The sequence below is a fragment of the Thalassophryne amazonica genome, chromosome 21 (genome assembly GCF_902500255.1).
Source record: "Thalassophryne amazonica chromosome 21, fThaAma1.1, whole genome shotgun sequence".
In the NCBI taxonomy this organism is placed as follows: domain Eukaryota; kingdom Metazoa; phylum Chordata; class Actinopteri; order Batrachoidiformes; family Batrachoididae; genus Thalassophryne; species Thalassophryne amazonica.
The window spans coordinates 1,918,393-1,942,113 of NC_047123.1; the positions used below are offsets into that span (position 1 = coordinate 1,918,393).

At 46.5% G+C, this 23,721-nt stretch overlaps 1 protein-coding gene across 1 annotated transcript in view; it reads right to left on the reverse strand.

Annotated features, from left to right (window-relative positions):
- Nucleotides 1-899: 899 nt before the first annotated feature.
- The window catches only part of LOC117502727 (ephrin type-A receptor 7-like), a 56,535-nt gene continuing 33,713 nt past the window's right edge, over nucleotides 900-23,721 (reverse strand). The window contains exons 2-4 of the mRNA XM_034161826.1: nucleotides 3,169-3,297; nucleotides 2,151-2,215; nucleotides 900-1,700 (exon numbers count right to left, since the gene is read on the reverse strand). Of these exons, the coding sequence (XP_034017717.1) occupies nucleotides 930-1,700; nucleotides 2,151-2,215; nucleotides 3,169-3,283 (951 nt within the window). The 5' untranslated portion in view covers nucleotides 3,284-3,297 and the 3' untranslated portion in view covers nucleotides 900-929. The remainder of the gene's footprint in view (nucleotides 1,701-2,150; nucleotides 2,216-3,168; nucleotides 3,298-23,721) is intronic.

Sequence of the window (23,721 nt, forward strand, 5' to 3'; positions counted from 1 at the left end):
GGAAGGTTTTCAGAGACGACCCAAAAATGATTCCACCAGTTTTAAAGTTGCTGCTGTGCACACTCACTCACTTTACTCTCTGAGTGTTTTTTGTTTGTTTGTTTGTTTACTGCCTGTTTGATTAATTTTGTTTTGTTTTTATTGCCTGCTTGGTTGATGTTTGTTTGTTTTGTTGCTTTTTGTCTGCTTCGTTGTTTCTGTTTGCTTGCTTACTGCCTGTTTGGTTATTTTTGTTTTGTTTGACGGTTGTTTTCCCTTTACTATCTGCTTGGTTGGCTGATCTTTAATGTTGTTTGTTTAGTTGGTTGGTTGTTTGATTTTTGGTCTGTTTGGGTGATTTTGTTTGTTTGTTTACTGCCTGTTTATTTATTTTTGTTTTTGTTTTGTTTTAGAGGGTTTTACTGTCTGTTTGGTTATTTTTATGTTGTTTTGTCTGTTTTGGTGTTTTTGTTTTTTGTATTTTTGGTGTTTTGTTTTTGTTTGATTTCTGCCTGTTTTGTTATTTTTTATTTGTTCTTGTTTTTTTACTGTCTGTGTTGTTGTTTTGGTTTGTATGTTTGTTGGCATTTTTTTTTTTTGCTTATTTTGCTTTTGTTTAGTTTTGGGTTTTTTATTGTCTGATTGGGTATTTTAGTTTTGGGGGGGGTTGCTTTTTGTGTTTTGTTTTTGTTTATTGCCTGCTTGGTTATTTTTGATTTGGTCTTGGCTTTTTTACGATCTCTTGGTTGTTTTTGTTGTTTTGTCTGTTTGAGTGTTTTTGTTTTGTTGTTTTTTTGTGTGTGTTTTGTTTACTTGCCTGCTGGTTATTTTTGACTTGTTCTTGGGGTTTTTTAATGTCTGTTTGGCTTTCTTTTTTTTTTGTCTGTTTTGTTTTTTGCTTTTGTTTTATTTTGGGGGTTTGTCTGTTTGGTTGTTGTTGTTTTGTCTGTTTAGGGGCATTTTTGTTTGTTTCTTTTTGGTGTTTGTTTTTGTGTGATACTGTGACATGAAAGTGTGACGTTAACACAAAAGTAGCGCTGCAGACACTCACGTTCACACGTGTCTCCTTTCTGGTGGAATCCGGCTCTGCACACACATTTCCCAATGGGCACCAGCCACTCCCCCTCCGCGCTGCAGTGCATCTTGGGAGAGCTCTCTGCCTCCTCCTCGGCGTCGTTCACACACATGCCCTCGACCTCTACCAGCGAGGAGAACTCTGATCCCGTCACGGTGTCTGGGAACGTGGCCAGGTTCTCGATGATAGACCAACACTTCTTGTAGTACACTTTGACAGACACCAGGGCGATGCACGCCCCTACATCCTGGAAGGCCAGGTAAAAACCTCGCCGCGACAGCGGCCCGATAATTCGCACTTCTGTGTTCAGCTTCATCTTTCTCTCTCCCAAATCGCCCTGCGTGAAGCTTTCGTCTGCAGCGATGGTGTCGATCTTCACGTACTGGCTCTCCCGTAAGCCCCTCCCAACCTCTGAATCGGTTTCCTGGTAATATAAGTTGAATGTTTCCTTGCATGTTCCCACCACGCCGGGCAGACTGTTACAATCCCTCAGTGTGAACTTCAGTTCAACAAAAATTCTCTGGGCATCACCTTTCTCAATCCAGTTAGTCCGCAGCCAGTTGTTCTGATTGGGCTCCATAACTTGACACACCTGGTAGGTGCGGATTGGTGTGTAGTTCTCATCCAGTCCGCTGATCTCTTCCCACTGAAACAACACACACACACACAGTCAGTCAACATCTCCACATCTGGCCCTGACCCAGGAAACCACCAATCCACTGGACCAGGACCCATCTGACCCTGATCCTTTAGGAATCTGTCTGTCAGCAGATTCATCCCAAAACTTTCAGCATCAACAAACTCTGTCTGAACTGTTGGATCTGGATCTGGATCATTTCTAAAGATGTTTTAAGGGGATTTCTCAAAGCTGACAGTAAAAATTGATTTTTTTTTTCCCTCTCTTTCTACATTTTTTTTTTCTTCTCCACTTTCTCTTTCACTGTTTATTTGGTGAATCGGCAGCTGAGGGCTTTAGTCAAATGCAGCTTGATAACGTTGAATGAGCAGAAAGTTCAAACTGGTGATGCTGGAATGTGTTTCTGCGCTCTGAACGCGTTTGTGCGCCAGCAGCGCTGCGGACATGGCGCACACTTACCCCGTTGGGAGGATAGGAGATCCACTCCAGTTCTGTCTGCTGCGCCTTGGAGTCCAACAGGATCACTGTGACAGGAGAGGCAGCTGGTTACATCTCACAGGACTGAATTACCGACACGTCCGTCGCGCTTTTACGCGTGACCTCATTTCTCCAAACATGCGATACGGGACGACGGCTGCTGCGTGCGCATCAACTTCTGCGCAAATTAAGACATCGACGCGCCGCACGACGGAGGACAGCGCGTGGATTCCATTCAGGTTGCACGCAGACATTCTCTGATCTGATAGTTTTCTCCCGTTTTCTCCGCGTCCTGGCGCACGTACACGCGCTCCAGCTGGTACGTGTTGGTCGACAAAGTGTAACCGGAGCTTTAACGTGCGGACCGATTCGGACCGTTCGGTGGAAGTGTGCGGAGCGCAGCACGCTGCGGGTCCCGCGCGTCAAGAGGTTCTTTCTATTCACCGTCTAAAAACCGCAGATTAGCGCCGACAATTTACACTTCAGTCCGTGGTGAAAAACATCCAGCAAGCCTGATTTTCTCTCTTGAATAATCCGTTCACGGAGACACGGTTCACACGTTCATCTGGTTTCATTTAAGCCTCGATCAGGTAACTTCAGATGTTTCGATTTTCTGACGTATTTTTCCGGATCCAGACTACAGGACCACCACAGTCCACTTCAGCGGAGAAATGCGGAGAAACGGTCCAACACGGCGAACTGATCCGCGGTTATTACCTGTTATTACCCGGTTATTACCTGGTGTTATTGATTGGTGTCAGATTTATATTTAATAACATTAACAGCGGAATAAATCGACAGTTATTGCGCCTTTAACGGCCGTGCGTAAATTTGCGCAGCTCGGCGCGCTTTCCGCATAAAAAAAGGAGCTTTGTCACTTTGGATCCAACAAACAGAAGAGCCGCACGGACTGCGGTTCTGATGGGTTCAGGTTCGAGAGCTCCCAGGATGCGATGCGTTCGGGTTTGCGGTCTGAAGAGGTCCAAAGTTTAAAACTTACCTTCCTTGACGTTCTGCGCAGCGCCGCTGTCTACGTACGAACATAAAAGAAGGAAAAGTGTAATCCACAGAACCGGACTGGACCCGGACGGCATGGTGCGGCTGTGAAGCTCCATCTAGACCCGACTGGCTCTGCCACCGTCTTGTGCGCTTCCCATTTACGACACTGAAGCGGTTCGATTTCCAGCAGCCTTCCGCTCCAGACTCAGTCCGCGCCGCTGTCACTCAGCCTGACGAGCGGGGGCCGCAGCCAATCACAGCCTGGGAAGCCTCCCTGCAGGAGACGTCATCAGCACGTCCACCCAATGAGCGCGTGGAAGCGGAGCTCTGACGAGCCGCTGTCTGGATATTTTTGGTTTTCTGCAACGAAAAAGAGAGAAAAAAAAACATTAAGTGTAACAACAAAAAGTGAGAAATAAATCAAACCAAAGATTCGAAATTTACCTTCAAATATTTTAAATGAATTTACATTTCCCAATGTGTGAGGTTATTTTGTAAAAAACAAAAAACAAAACAAAAAAAAAAAAACATCGAAAATGTGCCACGTTCTCCCTCTGCGGTAACTTTTAACATGAAACATATGGAAACCTGCAGCTCTGCGTCTTTAACATGAATTTTAAGTAGAAATAAAATACAGATGAGTTAATTCCACGAGTTAATTTTAATATGAACTAAATAGAACTTTGCAGCTCTGTAATCCTGAAATGACTGTAAAGGTCAAACTAATGGAAACTATTTCGTGTGTCTTTATAAGGACTTTTAATCTGAAATATATAGAAACCCACAGACACCTGCAGCTCTGTCTTTCTAATACATTTTAATTAGAAATATAAAATCTGACGTTTTGACAGGACTTTCTGTCGTCAATTTTAATTTGAAAAAAATGGAATTTTCCAGCTCTATATGTTTTATATGGATTATTATTATTGTCTGAAATGTATAGAAACATAATTTTTGTTTTTATAATTAATCTTAATTAGAATGAAAGATCACTATGTCTGTAGAGATTTTATTGTGAAATAAATAGAATTCTGAGGCTGTATATATCACTAAACTGCTTTCTTATATCTTTAATTGTTTTTTTAATGATGTTTAATGTGCAACTGTAAATTTCATGTTGATTTTGTGTGTGTGTGTGTGTGTGTGTGTGTGTGTGTGTGTGTGTGTGTGTGTGTGTGTGTGTGTGTGTGTGCGTGCGCAGATTACTAATGTTTTATCATATTCACATAGTGCAGAAACTAGTGGGGCACTGATTCCATGCACAGCTCCAAAGGTGTCATGTACGAGGTCTGTCCATAAAGTATAGGTCCTTTTTATTTTTTTCAAAAACTATATGGATTTCATTCATATGTTTTTACGTCAGACATGCTTGAACCCTCGTGCGCATGCGTGGGTTTTTCCACGCCTGTCGGTGACGTCATTCGCCTGTGAGCACTCCTTGTGGGAGGAGTCGTCCAGCCCCTCGTCGGAATTCCTTTGTCTGGGAAGTTGCTGAGAGACTGGCGCTTTGTTTGATCAAAATTTTTTCTAAACCTGTGAGACACATCGAAGTGGACACGGTTCAAAAAATTAAGCTGGTTTTCGGTGAAAATTTTAACGGCTGATGAGAGATTTTGAGGTGACACTGTCGCTTTAAGGACTTCCCACGGTGCGAGACGTTGCGCAGCGCTCTCAGGTGCCGTCGTCAGCCTGTTTCAAGATGAAAACCTCCACATTTCAGGCTCTATTGATCCAGGACGTCGTGAGAGAACAGAGAAGTTTCAGAAGAAGTCGGTTTCAGCATTTTATCCGGATATTCCACTGTTAAAGGAGATTTTTTTAATGAAAGACATGCGGGCGGATTGCAGCGTCGGCTCGCTGATCAAACAAAGCGCCAGTCTCTCAGCAACTTCTCAGACAAAGGAATTCCAACGAGGGGCTGGACGACTCCTCCCACAAGGAGTGCTCACAGGCGGATGACGTCACCGACAGGCGTGGAAAACTCACGCATGCGCACGAGGGTTCAAGCATGTCTGACGTAAAAACATATGAATGAAATCCATATAGTTTTTGAAAAAAAATAAAAAGGACCTATACTTTATTGACAGACCTTATATATATATATATATTTATATATATATGTGTGTGTGTGTGTGTGTGTGTGTGTGTGTGTGTTTTCTATTAATTTGTTTAATTAATTTATTTTTATTTGGGGGGGAATGTCTGGATTTTTCCAGGGATTTCTGTGTAAGTCAGTCAGTTTGTGCTGGTGGGATGTGAGCTCATGTCCTCTTTGATGTTGATATTATTAAAGTGACGTGCTCTTTAATCTCTGAGTGTTGCTCTTACTTCGGGGGCGGCCCCGTGAGAGTGAGCATTGAGGCGACAGGATTTATTACTGCTCTGCTGCTTCCTGCCCACAGATTGAACCACTGGGTTTAAAATAGCAAAGATAAACAAAAAAGCACAATTAAAAAGTTAATTTGCACTTTCTCAGATGACTCGGTGTATCGCTTAAAAAATGAAAGCATGAAGCTGAACTCATTATGTCTTTACATACAAAACGTTTACTGCACTTTGCTAATTAATCTTCATTACGGGCACAAATATTGATGAATAAACTGTGTACATAAAAACGGACAGAAGCAGACAAGGACTCACTTCAAGGTTTGTTTACCACTGCATTTTTTATTTGTTTGCTTTGATTATTATGCAAATTGTTGCTAATCATCTTTGCCCTTCATACGTCACAAGTCCTGCTCTCAGCTCTGATTAGGGGTTATTAAAGTCATCTGGAGGAGTGTTTGCTTTAAGCCACTTCTTACGTTACACTTTTTGATGATTTCAGTGGAACACTACAAACATTGTAATTTTACTTCACAACCAGATTTGAAAGAAAACCAAAAGCTCATTTACTGACATCAACAAAGTGACTTTATATTTACAAATTATTTTTAAAAAACAAACTTTAAATATGTTTTTCAGGAAGTTCTTATGACTTTGCACATCAGGCGACGCCCTGTCAGGGGTCGTGACCCAGGATTGGTCAGTGTCAGACTGGAGAACGGATGCAGGTCCACAGACCTGTGGAATGGAATCAGTGCGGCTGCTTTGAGGAGACAAAGTCCACTAACTCTCCCTGCACATTTATTTTTAGCTGAACCACACACACACAGTTCCCAGTTTTTGACACCACTCTGGACACGGTCTTGTTCACGCTGTCATACTTACACGTGCTCACTGTTGCCATGGTATCTTCTAATTAAAGCGTCTGTGGAAGTGACACTTGGGGGTGTTCGTCTGGACCCTGACAGGAGTGAAGCCCTTGTTTTCCTTTTTCTCAGGCTAACAGAGTAAGTGCAGCGTGTGGCCGTGTGTCAAAGGTCATGTGGAGCCCAGGGACGTGGTGCAGCGTTCCAGGCTAATTCAGCTTCAGGTGGTCATAATGAGGGCAGGGCTGCAGGACGACACAGCTGTGGTGCTCTGACTGCAAACTGTGAGGTGACAAACGCTCTTAATGGAGTCATTACTGTTTCCAGGACCCCCAGTCGAGCAGACTTTAGCGGAATGAGGCATCATTTATTCAGGAAAACAAGACTCACATCAGCAGCACAGGTTCACGCCGGCAGGAATGCTGTGACCTCACATTCATAACTGAAGCTACTCATGAGATTTCACATTCTGCCCACATCCGTAAGCGCCCAAAAACCACACAGATCAACTGCGTCCTGAAACTGTTGATGAACATGGTCAAAATGGAAAATCACTGTTTTCAGGTCTATACTCCATCCTGATTACATTGCTGCCATGTTCTGACAGTGTGGAACATGTCATGTGCATGACCACTCATGTACCACATCCAGTTCATTGTTACGGTGTTCTTACTGCAAACAATCACATCACACACACACACACACACACACACACACACACACACACACACACACACACACACACACACACACACACACACACACACACACACACACACACGTGCCACTTTCTCACTGCGTCTGTCCTGCCCTTATCAATACTGAGCCACATGCTGCACTTTATCATTCATTCTGCAAGTTTTCTTGTGTCCACATGTGGAATCAGTAGTTAAGTGCAGTCAGAAAAACAGTTCTGCTGACAAACACGCACATTTCTCTTAAACACACACTCAGATTCTCTCTGTGTATGTGTGTGGATAAATGCTGAGAAGGAAACCTCCATTTGTACAGGGAGGTGGGAAGAATTAATTTATTTAATTTTGCTGTATTTCAGCACCATGGACAGTGACGGGTACATTTAGCAGAGTCCACATACGGCTGCTGAGAGAACTACATCAGTTATGTCCCTATTAGGTTTAATTCTATCTTTATTACACTCTTATTCCGGTTCTCACTGCATCCTGATTGAAACAAGATCTCACTGCATTTTTTTTTTTTTTTTGTCTACTGTCTGACCATATCCTTCACATCCATGAACAATGCACCATGTCGTTATCAGTTTCTACTGTGTTTCTGCTAAGTTGTAGAGTTTTTTTATGTTGATCTCAGTGTTTGTTTTTTTCGGACATTGTGGATGCGGCTGAGCGTGACGGGGTTTGAACAGCAATGTTTTCAATAAAACTAGTCCTATCTTCTTGTGTGAAACACCCACAAATCCAGTGGTAGGCACAGTTGAGCTAATCCGATAACAGATAATTATTGAAGCTAATGTTTTTTTTTTCTAGTGGATTAGCTTTTCAGATAACTCTTAAAACCATCAGCGAGCCAATTATCTTCTGATAAATTTAGTTCCGATAACGTTCAGGCTTTTTTTTTTTTTTTTTTTTGCTGGTAAAGTGAGCAAAGTTTAACAGTCAAAAACGTTTGTAAACCCTAAATTCAAACATTTTACCCATCTGTTGTGTGATTGTGGCAGACTGGCTGTCACTTGCTGATGACATCATCATTAAGCGCAAAATGTCATTGGCCGGTCGACACAGGGAGCATTGTGGGTATTGTAGTTCAGGTTCACTTTGGACAGTGAGTGTTATCATCCAATGGACGCAGAAACAAAACAGACTAATTTTAACATCATTTTATTTTATTTCTTTGTGGCTGACGGCATAATTTAATTGCCAAGACTCGGTGGGAGAGAGGAGCTCTCACGGCACAGCTGTGTTACAGGAGGACTTTTCTTAGACACCATTTGGATAATTAGGACGCTTTATATGGATTATTTCAGAATTTAATGAACCACACTGAAACTCACAGGTAAGAATTTATATTTACTATGTATCTTTTATTCTGCCAATCAATGCATTAATGGATGTATTTCGGTTGTTTAAGCCGCAGGGTTCAAACCGTGTGAGAAAAGCAGCAGCTTTTAGCTCATAAATGACGATGTATCTAATACCAAGATAAACTGTGACTTCTAATACTGTGTTTTACTGCTTTTGAAAGATGATGACAGTGTTTGGGGTTTTATTTTTTTATTTATTCATTTTTCGTGTGTGGTTTTTTTTTGTGTGTGTGTGGTGTGTGTGTGTGTGTGTGTGTGTGTGTGTGTGTGTGTGTGTGTGTGTGTGTGTGTGTGTGTGTGTGTGTGATCCTTGAATTTACCCAGCAGCCCCTGCAGTACTTAAACTGAAGCTGGTTTATCAGAAGCCGACAGTGTAATCTGATGTGGCTGCGCCTGAATCAATACTAAAAGTTATCGGTTATCTGTAATAAAGATAAAAATTTTTAGCGGTTTATCGGTTTAGCGTCATAAAAGATAACTTTTCAGTTGTCTGATTAATGGTTATCAAAGCTAACTTTTTGGTGAGCTGTGCCCACCACTGGACAAATCTCATACTTTCTAATCCTGAACACGTAATGTTTTCCTCACATTCTGACAAATATTTTCACTCATAAAACATCAATTAAATAAATATTTATGACTTCAGTGATGTCTCTTCCAGAAGTGGCCTCAAAGCTCCCCACTGTGCAGCACAGCCACGTGTGTGTGTGTGTGTGGTGTGTGTGTGTGTGTGTGTGTGTGTGTGTGTGTGTGTGTGTGTGTGTGTGTGTGTGTGTGTGTGGTGTGTGTGTGTGTGTGTGTGTATCTCAGTGGGCTGGATGTTAGTGCTGAATCCTGGCCTCACGTCTGTCATATCAAACACAGACATTGCAGACTTGTCAATCATGCAAACAAATCGCTGGGTTTATTTGTGACTGTTGTTTTCCACCTTCTGCTGAGGGAGGACTGCGTGGCCCTGCCCCCCTCGTGACCCGGGACAGCAGGTCAGCGTGTCTTCAGGAGCTGCCAACCCTCCGTAACAGCCTTCATCAGCACCGAGGGCAGCAGACGTCTGCAGGCATCTGAATCATCCACAGGACAGAATTTAAGGAGGAAAAACATCCACAGAACACAAGAGCAGACGCACACAAACATTTGTAATTTGTGTTCCTTTCACAGGAATCTTTTCAACATTCATCCGGTGTGCTCATCAGCAGGCAGCACTTAACTCCTCTGCCAGTGTTTCCTCCCTGCAGGCTTGAATTACACATCGGAGAGAGAGAGAGAGAGAGAGAGAGAGAGAGAGTCCCGCGCACTGCGGGAAGGTCTGAAGAAAGTGGAAATACTGCCAAGGCCTGGTCCCAGCATCCAGCAGGCGGGTGGGGGCCGGGCGAGGAGAACACCACCCCAAGCTTTAATAGAAGCTGCCCAGAAGCCGTCAAACGCTGGGTTGGTTGTGCAAAGCAGCCAATTTGCTTCTTTTTATAGATGGGTAATGTGGGATGTCCGTCCCAGAGGAAATCTCAAGTGTTGGAAATTGAGGCGGTATTGTTGTGGGGCAGCTCCAAACCATTTGCACCTGACACTGTTTTGTTGACATCATCACATTCCTGCTGGAGCCTGCTGAAGGTTTCACATGCAAAGCGGAGCTGAAAATCGTCCCTCAGTGAAGTTCGCTCGCTTCAAACTCACACACGCCCCGAGTCACAATTACAAACCGCGGTTCATCAGCAGATGAGGATGCTGGGCAGAAACGTACATTCCTTTGTGTTCCAATTAGACAAATCCAAGAGGAAGAACACACCGTTGTATTTATGAAGCTAATTTCCATCTGGCACGTTGCTCCAGTTTCTCGTTATGTAGGTAAAGTTTAAGACAAAGCAGCTGCACACTGAACAACTTCTTATGACTTACTGATTGTTATGGCAATGGAGGAGAAAAGACTTTTTTGTCTGTAATTAGAGAAAGAAATCAGGAGCCAGAATAGACAATCAGAGAACAAACAGGACTAATGGAGCCTGAAATGACTCAACATTCTCACTATTCATAAAACAGGAATCTTCAGAGGTTTCTTTATCAAAGTCAAGCAGAATGAAGCCTTTTCTTCTTGTTTAGTTTGATATTTCCATGAAAATCAATTAACACACTAATTAATCTCTCCTGCTTACATAAGATGATGCTTTTCTAATGATTCTCTTCTCCTGGCACCTTCATGTGCTTCACTTCCTCCAGCCCTTCTCAGCATTTCAAGTAGAACATGTCCACATCTGCACAGCTTCACCAACAGGAAGCAGCTTGATGATGGCTCTGTACAGACTGGCTGTTGGTTGGGGTGTTGGACTGGGTGTTGGACTGGCTGTTGGTTGGGGTGTTGGACTGGGTGTTGGATTGGCTGTTGGTTGGGGTATTGGTTGGGGTGTTGGACTAGGTGTTGGACTGGCTGTTGGTTGGGGTGTTGGACTGGGTGTTGGATTGTGTGTTGGTTGGGGTGTTGGATTGGGTGTTGGTTGGGGTGTTGGACCGGGTGTTGGTTGGGGTGTTGGACTGGCTGTTGGACTGGCTGTTGGTTGGGGTGTTGGACTGGGTGTTGGATTGGGGGTTGGTTGGGGTGTTGGATTGGCTGTTGGTTGGGGTATTGGTTGGGGTGTTGGACTAGGTGTTGGACTGGCTGTTGGTTGGGGTGTTGGACTGGGTGTTGGATTGGGTGTTGGTTGGGGTGTTGGATTGGGTGTTGGTTGGGGTGTTGGACCGGGTGTTGGTTGGGGTGCTGGGTGGGGTGTTGGATTGGGTGTTGGTTGGGGTGTTGGACTGGAGTGTTGGTTGGGGTGCTGGGCGGGGTGTTGGATTGGGTGTTGGATTGGGTGTTGGTTGGGGTGCTGGGTGGGGTGTTGGTTGGGGTGCTGGGTGGGGTATTGGACTGGCTGTTGGTTGGGGTGTTGGACTGGCTGTTGGTTGGGGTGTTGGTTGGGGTGTTGGACTGGGTGTTGGATTGGGTGTTGGTTGGGGTGCTGGGTGGGGTGTTGGATTGGGTGCTGGGTGGGGTGTTGGATTGGGTGTTGGTTGGGGTGCTGGGTGGGGTGTTGGTTGGGGTGTTGGACCGGGTATTGGTTGGGGTGCTGGGTGGGCTGTTGGATTGGGTGCTGGGTGGGGTGTTGGATTGGGTGTTGGTTGGGGTGCTGGGTGTGGTGTTGGATTGGGTGTTGGGTGGGGTGTTGGATTGGGTGTTGGTTGGAGTTTTGGACCGGGTTTTGGTTGGGGTACTGGGTGGGGTGTTGGACTGGGTGCTGGGTAGGGTGTTGGATTCGGTGTTGGTTGGGGTGCTGGGTGGGGTGTTGGATTGGGTGTTGGATGGGGTGTTGGACCGGGTATTGCTTGGGGTGTTGGATTGGGTGTTGGGTGGGGTGTTGTTTGGGTGTTGGTTGGGGTGTTGGACTGGCTGTTGGATTGGCTGACAGTCACAGGCTTTGGTGAGCAGAGTGCTTAACTAACTGGCAGCCTGTGCATCATCAGATTTTGATAAATCTTGTTTCTGACAGGCTGAGACATCTGCAGTAATGGCTGCCGCCGGTGTCGTGGTTAGAGTTATTTAAATCCTCCCGTATCCTAACATGAAGACTGTGTCAAAAATATCCTTCAGTGTTTCCGATTATTGGCTGACGCCTCATAGGGAAATGCTTCGACATGATAATGTCCTTTTAAGTAAAAACAACCCAAAGTCCAAATAGGAGTGTTTGCTGGTGCTGTAGGTTTCCATGTTCACCACACTACAGGAAGCACCTGGATGGTAACCACGCAGACAGATAGCTGGTGTTTCTGTGTGGAAACAGAAAATAACTTAGAATGCTGATGTTCTGACTCTGAAGGATTCAACTTGAAGCTTCTGACATTCCTGCTGGCATTTGTGAGTGATCAATAATGTTGATGTGTGTTTTTGAGAGTTTGAAAATGAAGCCGTACCAGAGGCTGTTGTGAACAGAACCTGGTGGCACTTAAGATCCTCTTCATGGCCGTGGTTTCCGGTGCGGTGCAACGACGCTCGCTGCATGTGATACGTGCAGGATGTTGAGTTGCTCACTCAGCTGGAAGTCTTCATAGGTACAGGATCAGGCTGTGGGCTTTCTGAGTGTGTGCTCTGGCCTCATGTTAGTCCTCTTGCACAGCCTGATGGAGAAGATGACGGCCTTCCTGAAGGTGAAGGATGCCCAGCAAGAAGCAGGTTCATTTCATTCCTTCTCCTGCTGCCTGTGCTGGAATGCTGACCGGATCCAGTTTGGCCCTGGTTTTCTCGCGGGCGTGCTGTCTGAGTGCTGAGCCCAGATGTTGCCTGCTCACAGCTCCCGAGTCGTCTTTCTACAGTTGGTCTTTAATCAGCTGCCTGCACGCTGCGTCCAGCTGCAGCTCTGCTGTCTGCCAGCGTCCAGGAACAGTCAGTCTCAGTGCACGTCTCTGTGCACGCTCAGGTTGAGGCTTGTCCACAGCGTGAAGAATTGTACTGCAGAGCGCCAAGCTGCAGCGCGCCAAGCCGCACCGCGCCGAGCTGCAGAGGCCCTCACTGGCCTGCACAGCTGATGATGTCATATTTATCTCTGATGTTCACTGTGCTCACGGCGTGTTGACCTACATGCTACCAACTGCCAGACATCTGATATGTTCTGGATTGTGAGCTTGCACGAGTATATGCACCAGACTCAGCAAACACTCATTAATCCACATTAACTGTGTGTGTGTGTGTGCGTGCGTGTGTGTGTGTGTGTGTGTGTGTGTGTGTGTGTGTGTGTGTGTGTGTGTGTGTGTGTGTGTGTGTGTAAACCTGAAGAATATCTACAGGTTCATCATCATCATTATCATCATACAGTGCAGGTACAGATACAGGTACCAGAGGCTGTTGTGAACAGAACCTGGTGGCACTTAAGATCCTCTTCATGGCCGTGGTTTCCGGTGCGGTGCAACGATGCTCGCTGCATACTGGTCGCTGGTACAGATACAGCCTACACTTTCATGAGGAGGCTGAATTATCCTGAATAACAATACAAAATACCAAATAAGGCAGTGTGCCCCGCCCAAACTGATCAGAAGTCTCCAATCAGAACACCAGGATCACAGACACCAAAGACTGACTTTATTTATTCATTTTCTTCTGTTGTGAAAGTGTCGTGACACGGACCCACAACAGGGGCGTTAATGAACGGACAATGGATAAGCCAAAAGTAACTATTTAATGTTGTGAATCACACAACGATGTACAGACAATAACAATACAGTGACTGTCAATCATACACCAGGTGACGTGTGGGCAGGCTCGACGATAGAAGATGCCTGGCGAGAGAAAGCCGGACCCACACAGCCTCCACTGCCAACGGAGCTGAAGAACACCGGAGCCGCCAAGCCCTGCGCCCCAGGTGGCCGCTGTCTTCAGCAGTCAGACCCGGTACTGCTGGCAGAGAACAGAGACAGTCCAGATGAGTGTGAGGTCGCACACTCAGTAATCCCACATTCAGTGTTTAGTTAGGAGGGAGCACCTCCACCTCCAATCACACACTCGTGCAGCTCCTGTCTAACCACTTATCTGGTTGGAGTGTGAAGCGAAGCCGTCGCTGATCACACCAAACGCCAATCCCACAGATAAGGACACACCACAGGAAAACGGCTGCAAAGAAGTTCAGATTATTACTCAATGTTTTGAGTCAGCAGAGAAAGTTACCTGATTTGGTAGTTGATTTCTCGGCGGGGAGGTGGAGTTGCAGTCCGGCCTTTATGGTGGTGGTGATGAGTAGTGGATGAGTGACAGCTGGTATGGATGATGAGTGACAGCTGTCACTCCTGGTCGCTCCGACGTCCTCTCGTGCTTGAAGCCCGCACTTCAAGCAGGGCGCCATCTTGTGGTAGTGGGCCAGCAGTACCTCCTCTTCAGCGGCCCACACAACATCTTCATCTTCACACAAGTAAGGTCTAACCTTACTAACCCCCAGAGCAACAGTGGTAAGAAAAAACTCCCTCTGAGGAAGAAAAGAGACACAAATTACAGAAGAATTCACAAAATGAATATATGTTGGTGCACAGGACAGGAGAGTCTCCAAGTACAAATACCACACCCATCTCTGATGACGATGATGATGACGATGGTGATGATGATGATGATGATCAAATCAAATCAATTTTATTTATATAGCGCCAAATCACAACAAACAGTTGCCCCAAGGCGCTTAATAAGGATTAATGATGATGATGACAATGATGATGAGGATGATGATGATGGTGGTGATGATGATAATGATGATAATGATGATGATGATGATGATGATGGTGGTGGTGATGATGATAATGATGATGATGATGATGATGGTGGTGGTGGTGATGATGACGATAATGATGATAATGATGGTGATGATCATGATGATGATGATGATGATGATGATGACGATGATGATGAAGATGACAATGATGACGATAATGATGATGATGAGGATGATCACGGTGATGACAATGATGATGATGATGATAATGGTACTGATGATGACGAGGATGATGAAGATGACAGTGATGATGATAATGATGATAATGATGATGGTGATGATGGTGATGACGATGATGATGATGAGGATGATAGTGATGATGATGATGGCAATGATGATGATGACGATGATGATGAGGATGATAGTGATGATGATGATGCAATGATGATGATGATGATAAATGATGATGATGATGATGACGATGATGATGATGATGATGGTGATAAATGATGATGATAAGGGTGATGATGGTGATGACGATGATGATGAGGAAGAGGATGATGAGGATGATGAAGATGACAATGATGACGATAATGATGATGAGGATGATCACGGTGATGACAATGATGATGATGATAATGGTGCTGATGATGACAAGGGTGATGATGAATGGTGATGATGGTTGATGACGATGATGATGATGAGGATATTTGTATCACACTTTTCAAAAGTTTTGACATCATCAAATTAAGATCATGCCTTACAAATAATACAAGCCTTTGTTGCCATCATACATGTTGTATGATCAGACATAATTATTGTCAGTCCACCCAGGGACAAACTCCAGATGCAGAGATGCTGCCTTGCTCAGGTGGCAGAGGAAAGCAGCAGAACTAATGAGCATGCTGTTGGTGGGAGGAAACACACAAGGACACGAGGACAACACCCAACCTGCATACAGAGAGGAACCGGGCATGGGTGGAATCGAACCACAGGCCTTTTTGCTGTGTGGTAAGAGAACATACCACTGAACCACCGTGCCACCCCAATCAGACAGTTAAACTGCAGAAGCAACAGATCATTTTTAATATGAAATTACTTAAATTTAAGTGCAGCATGATGGGCGGAGTTAACGTTTATGCAAATCCTGTTTAACTGGGAACAGATTAAAGATGGAAAGTTACATTTTTACAGATTTTTAATCAACTATTTGGCTTGTTTTTCATACGAGCAGTATAAGGCGTCTCAGTGAAAACAGACAGTATTTTGGGTTGAAACGTGTGGGTTCGACTCATGATGAGGACGTGTTTCATTGGTTTCATTTAAAGTTAAAGAACACGTTTCTAGTGGCTGCTTCAAAATTTCAAAAGAAAAGTTATAACCTGCACATTTTCACATTATCTGAAAGCAAATCTGAAGGTGGCGCATCTCAAGGATGTTTTTATAAGGACAAGGACAGCAGGTACCGTGACACCATATCTGTGTGTGTGTTTGTGTGTGTGTGTGTTTGTGTGTGTTTTTCCATCAGTTTTTCCTTCTCTTCATCTTCTTCACATGAACAAACAAAGTTGTTCTTCTGTGTCTCTGACAGACGCACTAAACCTGGAGTCACAGCAGCGCCGCGTTTCCACATCCTGCTGAGGGATGAGGGCGAGCAGCGGTGACATTGACCATGTTTAAACGACGGGCATGTTTCCTGGTTATTACCTTCATCAGCATTTTTAACAAACACACTCACACTCATCTTCAACCTTTTAGTGCAATCAAAGGTTGCGGGGGGCTGAAGCCTATCCCAGCACTCACAGAGCACGAGGCGGGGTTCACCCAGGACAGGACGCCAGTCTGTCTTTAACAAACACATTGATCTGATATTTAAAGGTGCTGATTGATAACTTGGATGGGAGACCTCTTTGGAACACCAGCGGCTGTGTGTTTCTCCAGATAACACTGGAGTTGCGTCAGGAAGGGCATCCGGCATAAAACTTGTGCCAAATATCAATGCGTATCTGGTTGTATCCGCTGTGGTGACCCTGAACACAAAACGGGAGCAGCTGAATGGACAACAACAAGCTGGAGAAGCTTCATGATAATCTGCCACATTTAGGGCCCTGTCCCACTGGCGTTTAGGAGGATTTGCATATGGATTGCGCACAAAATTGGCTTATATTTGCTAAACATCTGCAATATCCGTGAAACATGTTGTATGAGCAGCGGACTGGGACAGTGTGTAAAACGGATATATAGGCGTGCCTATCACATTCACATCACAGACTGAAATAAACTGTAGCGAATGCATACAGATTGGCCACGAATAAAGCATTTGTTTTACATCTGCTTTACAGCTGATTTGCGGACAATCTGTGAATGCATAACAAACACATCACGTAAACCCAAAGTACGATATGTGGCAGAAATCCACATACCTGCCAGCCAGTTTTTTGCCAGCTTGCACTCGGCCGAGACGGACGCATTTTCTCTTCTCTCCCTCCCTCCTTATCTTTCCTGCTTCTGTGGCGTGTTGTCTGTGAGGCCTCCAGTTTTTGCTCTTCTGAAAAGTGACAAAAATGGATTTGTTAAAGTGGTCTCAACGCAATTGACACTATTTTTTCTACAAGACATTCGGGGGCAGAGGACCCGACCTGTCCTGCCGGGACGCATGTGATGGGCTACGTGATGGACTCGTGGAGGAGATGGCAGGTCATGTGCCTTTACACGCTGTCTGTGGAGGACGTCGAAGATGTGTATCTATTTGGCTTGGGAGTGACCGGCTTTCTGCTGTGTGGCGCGGGCATAGCGCTGGTTTACTGGAAAATTTAAAAAGTGGAGGCTGTTTTGATTGGGCCGTCCAGATTGCCCCACTCGATTGATTTGATTGGAAGGACAGTGACTGCTCAGTCGGTGGGTGTTAACCGCACGTTGGAAACCATCTCTGGGAGGATTGCAGCGCTGGAAAACTGCCTTGACCGTCAGTAAATGACCACATTTCCTTTCCTTTCTACATTCAGATTCATTGAGAGCCACTTTGTTCTCAGAACTGTGGAATCTTTCAGGCGTCTGCTAATCAGACATTCATTTGGCTTCCCCAAGACAGCTGCACTTCAAGGCCGCTAAAAAACCTCCAAGAAGATTAAACACTCAAGCCTCGCTTCCCTGGTTTTCCCCTCCCTCAGCTTCTCCAGCTCTGACGCTGACTGTGAACAGTGGACTGCTCAGAGAACCCCCCTCCCTTCCAGAATTCAGTCATGGCCGTTGTTTAGCGCCAAAAAGGGCTGCTACCGGAGTGTTCTGATAAACTGGACTTTCAAATCTCGGCTGTTGTCCTGTGTTCTTGTTTGTCTGGTGTGGTTTACTGTTCTCTGTGCTGATAAGAGTTTTTTTCCTCATTGTTGTGGCTTCTCGAAGGCAGCGACCTTGAGGGTTTTTTCTCTTCCTTACCTTGTGTATGCTTTTTTATATGTGTTTATGTACCAGGCCGGCTTATGTCTGTTACGTGTGTGTTGTTTGTCTTTGGGTTGGTCATGGTTTGCTCAGCACTGCTGTGAACTAAAGCAGGAATGTAGAGCTAGAGCTGGTCCCCGGGCGCCTTATGGTGACTTCTGCTCCTAACTGGCAATTAGGATGGGTTAAATGCAGTAGACACAATTCATTGTGCAGGGAACATGTTCCTTTGTGCATATGACAATAAAATTATTTTGAATCCTTGAATCCTTGAATCCAGCTGTGGAAACGTACAGATGTAGTTATAGATCCCCAAAGACATAATAGCTGCTGCCATCCAACAACATACTGTAAATCCCCAGCTGGTGAGAAGTCAGCCGTGGACCTCGGTTCTCTTTCAGGACATTTATTTAACACCAACAAAAGGAAGAGTTGCTATTACAGCTGCCATTCACGCTGAACTCCCTGCTTTCATGACACTCTCAAAAAAAAAAACAAAAAAAACACCGTCTTCCCCCCCTCCTGCTCCTAAACACATGAACAGTGAAACCCTTGGATGACAACATGAACATCAACTCTGTGATCAACCTGTCCAAGTCCAGCAATTGCTCCAGAGGCTGTGGTGTTGGTGTGAATAGTGATGCCGAAAGGCCCGAGTGCGCTTCTGTTATGTCCGCAATGCAGATGCAGTGCATGCGCAACACGTGCGTGATGCATTCATAATACATGCGTTACACATCCGTGATTGTTCATCATATATTCACTGTACATTATTAATATATCCGTAATTCATACTGAAAGATCTGTCATTTTTGGCCAATTCTGTTGCGGACGACAACGAATACCCGTAATTTGTATACTCAATTCATGCGCAATTAATCCTCCTCCCCAGTGGGACCGGGCCTTAAGGGAGAAACAATGGTTTGAGATGTGATTATCCAAGATTAGCAGAGGTTCTGACGTCACTGCAGGTTGTCCAGTTCAGCCTGCATGGTCTTCTGGACTCAGCTGGACCTGTGAAGGTTTAGACTCCGGCACCAGTAGAAGCAGAAGACTCAGTTTACTGTAAGAAACTGGAACTATTCTACACTGATTAATGAGTGTAATCTGTCTGACACTGTGGAGAAACCCGAGTCTAGACAGGTGATGAATCATGAGCTGAGACCGCCAAGTAAAGCTCTTTACTCCAACAACACTGCAGCATGAAACCAAACTAACAAGACCAAACAAATACAGACATGAACCTTGTTCCAGACTTTTACGTGTGAAAATGAAGTGTCCTTGAGCAAGGCACTGGTGCTCAGCGCGTTGTACGCTCGTGGCATCCGTTGAGGACGTGATTATTACTGGCTGTGGACAGACGTCTCTGCCAGGTGCATAAATGTAAATAAAATATGAACTAATTAACATAAAAACATGTTTTTTGGATTCTTAAAAGTGCCTGGAGGTTTGTTTTTCATGTGGGCTTAAAACCTCAGCAGCATTTTTACGTGTTTGAGAGCAGTTGGGGACTGAAACCTGTTTGATCCTGTGGACCTGGAGCAGAGTCGTCCACCAGCCTGAGATGTTGGAGTATATGACAGCAGGAAATCCACACGGATTCACACCTTTCACTCCAAACACACCCGGTGAGAAACTGTGAAGGCCAAAAATACAACCACACACACTGCTGACGGATTCATTAATCAGACACATCAGAGCGTTCACCACATGCTTCAGAGACACCTACAGTTTGATCCTCAGTCTGTACGAGTTTGACCATCAGAGTGTACAAGTTTGACCATCAGAGTGTACAAGTTTGACCATCGGCGTACACAGGTGTGACCACCAGCGTGCACCAGCTTGACCTCACGTGTACAAGTTTGATCATCAGCGTGTACAAGTTTGATCATCAGCATGCATGAGTTGTGATCATCAGCATGTACAAGTTTGACCATCAGCATGCATGAGTTTGACCATCAGCATGTACGAGTTTGACCATCAGCATGTACGAGTTTGACCATCAGCATGCACAAGTTGACCATCAGCATGTACAAGTTTGACCATCAAGCATGCACGAGTTTGACCATCAGCATGTACAAGTTTGACCATCAGCATGCATGAGTTTGACCATCAGCATGTACGAGTTTGACCATCAGCGTGTACAAGTTTGACTATCAGCATGCACGGTTTGACCATCAGCATGCATGAGTTTGACCATCAGCGTGTACAAGTTTGACCATCCGGGCGTAACACAGGTGTGACCATCAGCGGCACCAGTTTGACCATCAGCATGTACGTGTTTGACCATCAGCATGTACAAGTGTTGATCATCAGCATGTACAAGTTTGACCATCAGCATGCATGAGTTTGACCATACGCGTGTACAAAGTTTGACCATCGGCGTACCACAGGTGTGACCATCAGCGTGCACCAGCTTGACCATCAGCGTGTACAAGGTTGATCATCCAGCGTGTACAAGTTTGATCATCAGCATGCATGAGTTGGATCATCAGCATGTACAAGTTTTGATCATCAGCATGCATGAGTTTGATCATCAGCATGTACGAGTTTGACCATCCAGCATGCATGAGTTTGACCATCAGCATGTACGAGTTTGACCATCAGCAGCATGCATGAGTTTGACCATCAGCATGTACGGAGTTTGACCATCAGCATGCATGAGTTAATCATCAGCGTGTACAGTTGATCATCAGCATGCATGAGTTTGACCATCAGCATGTACGAAGTTTGACCATCAGCATGCATGAGTTTGACCATCAGCATGTACGAGTTTTGACCATCAGCATGCATGAGTTTAATCATCAGCGTGTACAAGTTTGATCATCAGCATGCATGAGTTTGATCATACAGCATGTACAAGTTTGACCATCATCATGCATGCATGAGTTTGACCATCAGCATGTACGAGTTTGATCATCAGCATGCATAAGTTGATCATCAGCGTGTACAAGTTTGATCATCAGCATGCTGTTGTGAAAGTGTAGGTACACGGACCCACAACAGGGGGCGCAAATGAAGGACAATGGAGGAAGTCAAATCACAAAGCTTTACTGTTGTGAACACGCAACAAACACAACAGATTACAATTATAGCAGTAAGCCGAATTCCAATGGTGTCGTGTGGGCAGGCTCGACGATAGGAGACGTCTGTCCGAGTCGAACCGGAACCATCCGATTTCCTCTGCCACCGAACCCCGGGAATACTGGAGCCGCCAAGTCCTGAACTCCCAGGTGGCCACTGTCTCCGCTCGTCGGATCCGGTACTGCTGGCAAGGAACAGAAACAGTCAGGTGTGGGTGCGGCCGCACCCAGCAACACACAGGGTGGAAACACCACCTCCACCTCTACTCAAAAACAGCACTGTAGGATTGGAATGTGAGTACTTATCCAACCACGTCCAATACGGTCTTCAGCTGACCTAAGCACAAGCAACAAAGTATTACTTCTCTTAATAACACAACTGGCTGAGTTCGTTACCTCCTTAGTAGAGCGATATCTCGGCAATGAGGTGGAGATGCCATCCTGCTGATATACCTCCCTGGTGATTGATATCAGCTGTCTCAGGTGATGGGTGACAGCTGTCACCCTGGCTACTCCTGTGAGGCGGCAGCACCCTCCGATGTCTGGAGCCCGCACTCCAGGCAGGGCGCCCTCTGGTGGTGGTGGGCCAGCAGTACCTCCTCTTCAGCGGCCCACACAACAGGACCCCCCCCTTAAACAGGCGCCTCCTGGCGCTCGACCAGGCTTGTCCGGGTGGCGGCGGGTAGAAGTCGGCCAGGAGGGCCGGGTCCAGGATGAAGCTCTTCTTCACCCAGGAGCGTTCTTCGGGACCGTACCCTTCCCAGTCCACCAGATATTGAAAACCCCGGCCCATCCGTCGGACGTCCAGTAGCCGGCGCACAGTCCAAGCCGGCTCGCCGTCGATGATCCGGGCAGGAGGTTTTGCCGGACCCGGAGCGCAGAGGGGTGAGGTGTGATGTGGTTTGATTCTCGAGACATGGAACACTGGATGAATCCGCAGTGAGGCCGGAAGCTTAAGCCTCACTGCGGCAGGATTGATGACCTTGAGGATCTTAAACGGTCATATGTACCGGGTCCTGTAGTTTCGGGGAGGCCACTTGCAGTGGAATGTCCTTGGTGGACAACCACACTTCCTGCCCAGGACGATACGTAGGAGCCGGGGTCCGCCGCCGGTCTGCATGGGTCTTCACCCTCATCCGGGCCCCTCAACAAAGCAGAACGGGCGGCACGCCACACCCGACGGCACTTCCGCAGGTGGGCCTGGACCGAGGGCACACCCAACCTCTCCCTCAACCACCGGAAACAATGGGGGCTGATACCCCAAACACACCTCAAAAGGGGAGAGGCAGGTGGCTGATGACACTTGACTGGCCGCCGGGTGCGCGGCTGTCACACAACGTAGCGTCTGCTCCATCTCTTGATTGGCCCCGTTCTGCTTGCCCGTTGGTTTGGGGGTGATACCCGGACGAGAGGACTGACCGTGGCCCCCAGTTCCGGCAAAAGCTCCTCCAGACGTGCGAGGAGAACTGGGGACCGTGATCGGAGACGATGTCTGATGGTATCCCATGCAGCCAGACGACGTGGTGGACCAGGAGGTCCGCTGTCTCCTGGGCCGTTGGGAGCTTCGGGAGGGCCACGAAGTGGGCCGCCTTGGAGAATCGGTCCACTATCGTGAGGATGACGGTGTTTCCCTGGGACGGCGGGAGGCCCGTGACAAATCCAGGCCGATGTGAGACCAGGGGCGATGAGGTACGGGCAGCGGCTGTAGCAAACCCGAGGACTTGCGGTGGTCGGCTTTGCCCCTGGCGCAAGTGGTACAGGCCTGGATATAATCCCGGACGTCGGTCTCCAGGGATGCCCACCAGAAACGCTGCCGGACGACTGCCACGGTTCTTCGCACCCCAGGATGACAGGAGAGCTTAGAACCGTGACAGAAGTCCAGGACCGCAGCCCTTGCCTCTGGTGGGACGTAGAGTCTGTTCTTCGGCCCGGTTCCGGGGTCCGGGTCTCGTGCCAGGGCCTCCCGGACGGTCTTCTCCACGTCCAGGTGAGGGTGGCCACGATAGTGGACTCCGGGATGATGGGATCCGGGGGATCCGACGACTCCGTTCTGACTTCGTCTTCATGTACCCGGGACAAAGCATCCGATCTTTGATTTTTGGTCCCGGGACGGTAGGTGATCCGGAAGTCAAAACGGCCGAAGAAACAGTGACCAGTGGGCTTGCCTGGGATTCAGCCGCTTGGCGGTCCTGATATACTCCAGGTTCCGGTGGTCAGTGAAGACCGTAAATGCCACGGACGTTCCCTCCAACAGATGTCTCCACTCCTCAAGAGCCTCTTTCACCGCAAGGAGTTCTCGATTGCCGACGTCATAGTTCCGTTCGGCCGGGGTCAACCTGCGGGAAAAATAGGCACACGGGTGAAGAACCTTATCGGTCTTCCCGCTCTGGGACAGCACGGCTCCTATCCCTGAGTCCGAGGCGTCCACTTCAACCACTAACTGGCGACTAGGATCGGGCTGCACCAGAACGGGTGCAGACGAGAAGCGCCGTTTCAACTCCCTTGAACGCCGGCATCGCAACGATCCGACCAGGTGAAGGGAACTTTTGGCAAGGTTTAGGGCTGTCAGGG